The 4,649-nt window shown below is 47.9% G+C and overlaps 1 protein-coding gene across 1 annotated transcript in view; it reads right to left on the bottom strand.

The window, feature by feature from the left end:
* CHMP4B (charged multivesicular body protein 4B) overlaps window positions 1-4,649 on the bottom strand; it is a 27,423-nt gene that overhangs the window by 21,684 nt on the left and 1,090 nt on the right. The window contains exon 2 of the mRNA XM_031064153.1: window positions 4,496-4,644. Coding sequence (XP_030920013.1) covers window positions 4,496-4,644 — 149 coding nt within the window. The remainder of the gene's footprint in view (window positions 1-4,495; window positions 4,645-4,649) is intronic.

Here is a 4,649-nt window from a genome sequence, read left to right as displayed (position 1 = left end):
TGTTTGCATCTATTTTGTGTACTTAGTGCTGGGGAAAAACCCAACATTATATTTATGTACAGTGAAAAGAAAAACTTTGACATCAGGAAAGAAAAACTGCTCACTGAGAGAAAATCCATGAAATGTCACTCTCCTGCTAAAGCCTCAATATATTTTGGCACAAAATTGGCTTTTCACCCATTGCACTGTTTGTAGCCCTAGTGTTAACTAACAGACAGGTAAGATCAGTGGCAGGCAGGCACAAAAGTGCATCCACTCACCCTGGATCTGAATGAGCTGCTTTTAACACTGGCACTCTAAAGCAGCACTGAGCTTCTCTCCCTCCTGTAATGTTCACACGGAGACAGAACTTGAGCTTCAGGTTCCAGGAGAAACAGACTCTGGAATTGTTATACCCGAGGTAGTCAGAGCTCAAGGCATTAACCCCTTGTTGTCTGTGTGCCTGTGCTATTCCTCTGTGTCCTAGGGTGACGTTATGATGCTTGTATCCCCCTTTGTGTGTTCTGTTTACGCTGGGTATCATGTTCTGTGCCTTCAAGACTGGCTCTGAAGAGTGAAAGTTTTGTTTGGGTTTTGTTATCAGCCACTCCCCCACAGCTGGTGGGACACAGAGATGGCGCAGTACATGGTGCTGCTTTTGCTTTTTGCTTGGCTTTTTGCTTTTGCTCATTAGTTAGTTTAGCTAAGCAGTCTGAATTTTCCCTGGACTGTTTCTTCCTTTCCCTTTTTTGGAACCCCTCGAGCCTGCTCTGGACTGGAACCTGGGAACACCGAGAGTTTGCACCTTGTGGCTGCAGCAGCTGCCCCAGCTGGAGGGACTGAGAACAGAGCGACCACCCCCAGAGAGACTTTCTGAATTTGTCATCTTTTCCAGAGCAGTGACAGAGTGGTGTCACCCAGTATTGTTCATTCTGTGTGCTGGGGGTGCTGTGCCTGTTAAATAAACAGGTTCTTTCCACTTTTCTCCGAGGAATCCTTCCCAAACCGGCTGGGGGTAAGGACTGTGTGGGTTTGCTTTCTGGAGGTTTTCTCCCAAATTTGCCCTAAACCAGGACAGTGAGGCAGCTCAGCTTTGCGTGATCAGCCACAGGAACAGAAACACCAGAGCAGCAGAGATTAGGATCAGCTTCAACTCCCCTGAAACTGAACCCAGAACCGTTGGAGTAGATGGAGCAGCTTAGTTTGTATCACGAGGTTTGAGCGCTGAGAAAACATCCCAGACGAAACAACAGCACGGACAAACTGGAGCGGAATAAAAGGAGGCAGCAGCACGGGGCTCCCAGAGCATCAGGCTCACAGCTGCACTCTGCTTTTGTTAGAGCAAAGTTGATTTTCAGGGCAGATGTAAAATGAGTGAGATACTGGCTGAGCAGCGTTCAAATTAGTCAGCACTGCTGCTGCTGTTGTGAGAAATTCATTGAGGAGTAAATCACTACTCACGAGGTAGAGTTGAAGTGTGGGAGGGTTTCTCAGAGGGGTGGGGACAAAGCCCAGAACGCTGTTTTCGAAAGATTGAACGTTTCCATGAGAACACAAAGCACAAGCATAACCCAAGTTCCTCCCAGAAGAGGGAAGAGTAATGTGCCTGTTTTCAAACAACCCTTCCAATGATGATTAATCTTGAGAGTTTTTCATCCCATGAACAAAACACAGCAAGCACATTAAAGCCATCACTGCTGCTCTCCCCAGCACACTCAGAACTTTTCATACAACATGAAAGCCTCCCATGCCAAGAAACAACACAGATTGAGTAAATTTATACTGCAAAGTTCCTTATTATAACCTCAGAACGTCCTGAGTTGTTTGGTTACACAGCCTGGATACCTTAAATACGGATTACAAAAAATACACACGTAAAATAAGTTCATAAATTAACAAAACCCTGCATGTGCTTGGGGCAGGCACAGGAACCAGAAGCCTCTAAATTTCTTAGATTAAGCTTTCCTTAGACTCCAGAAGTGCTGCAGGAATGAGTGAATGAGCCTTTGGAAAGCAGCTCACTTGGCACCTGAACAATCACCCAGTGTGCTGGGGAGCTGAGAATGTTTCCTTTTGTTTCCTCAAGTGTTCCAGACACCCGCCTTTCCTCTGGGACAACAAAAACGCCATTCCAGGTTTTCCCAAGGTGATTTTAAGCTTCCAGGTAAACTCCCCGCACCACTCTACCACCTTCTTCTGGCTGTCCCACAGCAGCTTCCAGGGCCATCAGCAGGACTGCCCAGCTCAGATCACCAATGTGCAGCATCCACAGGAGATCCTCCAGGAGCAGCAGGGATTCCAGAGTGAAGTGATTAAATCTTGGAGAACTAAGCCTAAGGATTCTCCAAATTTAATTTTTTAAAAGTTGATCCAACACTTAAAATAATCGCTAGCTAATTATCTCTCGTTCAATTTTACTTGAAAGCATTTTAACCATATCAAAGTATTTCCATTAAAATGACAGACTTTCACATATAAAACCAATATATTTTTATATTCAGTTAAAATATGGTTTCAAGTGACTTTGCATCAAAATCGCATAGATAATGGATTATAAACCAACCTAAGGTCAGAGAAAATCCAGTATCTGGATATCAAAAAATGCAATTTGTAGGAGCTCAGTATTGATGAACTCAGAAAAACTGAGTGTGTCCTGAGGGGAATTCACTTCCCAACAAGCCACAGACAATCAGCTGCCTTAACTCCCAGCCCGGTAAGAACAGTTGGCGTCTCAGTTCCAGAAATGGAAAAAGAGTGGTTTCCTTTTCCAGCAGAAACCCATCCCTGCCCTTCTCCTATTCACAGCTCCTTAATTACTCCTCAGGCTCCTGCGCTGCTGCAAGCCCTCAATTAGTGTGAGCCAGAGCCCCGCCGTGAATGGGCAGGTTTTCCTCCTTCCTCCACCTCCGAGGAAATTTAATCCCTCCCCTGGCCAGGTTCTGAAGGGCAGCAGACAGAGAGATGCCTTTACAGCAGAGAGACGAAGCTCAACAGAAAGTTTAGCAGTTCAAAGGCCCAGTGTGACCCAGGAGATGAAGAAACTGCAGAGCCACATTTTGGTTCTCATTCTGAGCTCATTGCCACAAAAACCACAGCCCAGGCTCACTTCTTAGAACTGCTGCAGTGTATTTAAATTAGAACTGACTTGGTTAAGCCTGAAGTCAGGCTCTGCTGAGGTCTCTGATAATCCCTGAGCCCTCATGAGCCAGCTCCATCCACGTCACCCACACACAAGGAAGTTCTGGAGTCTGCAAGGAGCTAGAAGTGCTGACTGAAGGAGTGACATGAAACTCCTGAGGGTAATTACTGCCAACGAGCCCTTGCCAGACGCGTGTTTGCAGCTCCCTGTGCCACAGGCAGAGCCACTCCTGCTCCTGCACAGAGAGGGCAACAACATCCACGCAGAAATCAGGATGTGCTTTCCTGGAAACTTTTACTGACCAAGCTAAAACAAGGAAGAAGTTGGTTTTCAGAGCACTGGAATATATAATGCAACAACTGCCTTATCTCTAGACATATCAAGCACTGCCTGGAAAACACAGCCAGACCTGTCTGGGGAAGTCAAGTTCCACCCGGGAAACAGCAATTCCATTAATTAACTTAAGAGTGTGTGTGGAAGAGCCTCTTGGAGGGGGCTGAGCAGTGGGAATAAACCCCAAAACAAACACTGCTTCCGAAAGAATGAGTATTTCCATGAGAACACAAAACAAAGGACAAGCATAACCCAAGTTATTCTCAGAAGAGGAAATATTAACTATTCAATCTATGTTTATTTTCATCAGCTCTTACCAAAAGTTCTGAGTGCGTTGGGGAGACCAGGAGCTACAGCCGGAATGTGTGTGCTGTTTGTTGTCTCTGGGATATTAACTTACCTATTTTACAGAAACCCTTTTAATGCTGGCCAGTTTTCTCCTAGAAATTCTTCATCCCAACAACAAAAAACAACCAACACACACAATCAGGCTGTAACTCCTGCCCTCCCTAGCACGCTCAGAACTTTTGGTAAGACGTGATGAAAATAAACACAGATAGTAAAGACTTTTGTGGGTTGGAATTAAAACCACCAGCAGGGTAAATCAAGGGCTGACGGCAGGGTGCTGCCCTGCTTTTCCCTTTCCTTTTCAGGGATATTTCCCTGAGCTCTCCCCACAGTGAAGGGCAGGAACAGCACGGAGGAGCCGAGCACTATCGCGACATGGGAGTCACGGGGGAGTGACGGGACTTCCACACGGGGCAGCCCCAGGGAAGGGAAGGGAAGGGAAGGGAAGGGAAGGGAAGGGAAGCTGTGCTCCCCTCACACTGAGGAAACCCGGCTGGGGCGGGAACTGCGCCGGGAAGGGCGGTACGGCCGCGGAGAGGTGGGATACCGGCAGTAGGTACAAAATAAAGCCACTACGGTATAAAAATAAAGGCTCTGGGTGTAAAACACAGCAGCACAGCTGCGTCTGCGCTGGCCAAGGCCCTCCCGACCTGTTGCCCGGGTTCGGCGCGGCCCGGCCCGGCCCCCCCCGCTCACCGCGCTTGTTTTTGGTGCCGTGCTTGCGGGCGGCCGCCAGCTCCTGCTCGATCTTCTTTTCCAGGAACTCCTGCTTCTTGCTCAGCATCTCCTCCGTGTCGCGGAGCCGCTGGATCGCCTCCTGCGGGGACGGGCCCTTCCCGCCGCCCCTCCC

This window comes from Geospiza fortis, unplaced genomic scaffold (assembly GCF_000277835.1).
Source record: "Geospiza fortis unplaced genomic scaffold, GeoFor_1.0 scaffold57, whole genome shotgun sequence".
Lineage (NCBI taxonomy): Eukaryota > Metazoa > Chordata > Aves > Passeriformes > Thraupidae > Geospiza > Geospiza fortis.
The sequence above is the reverse complement of the archived record's forward strand: the minus strand, read 5'-3'. Positions and strand labels throughout refer to the sequence as shown.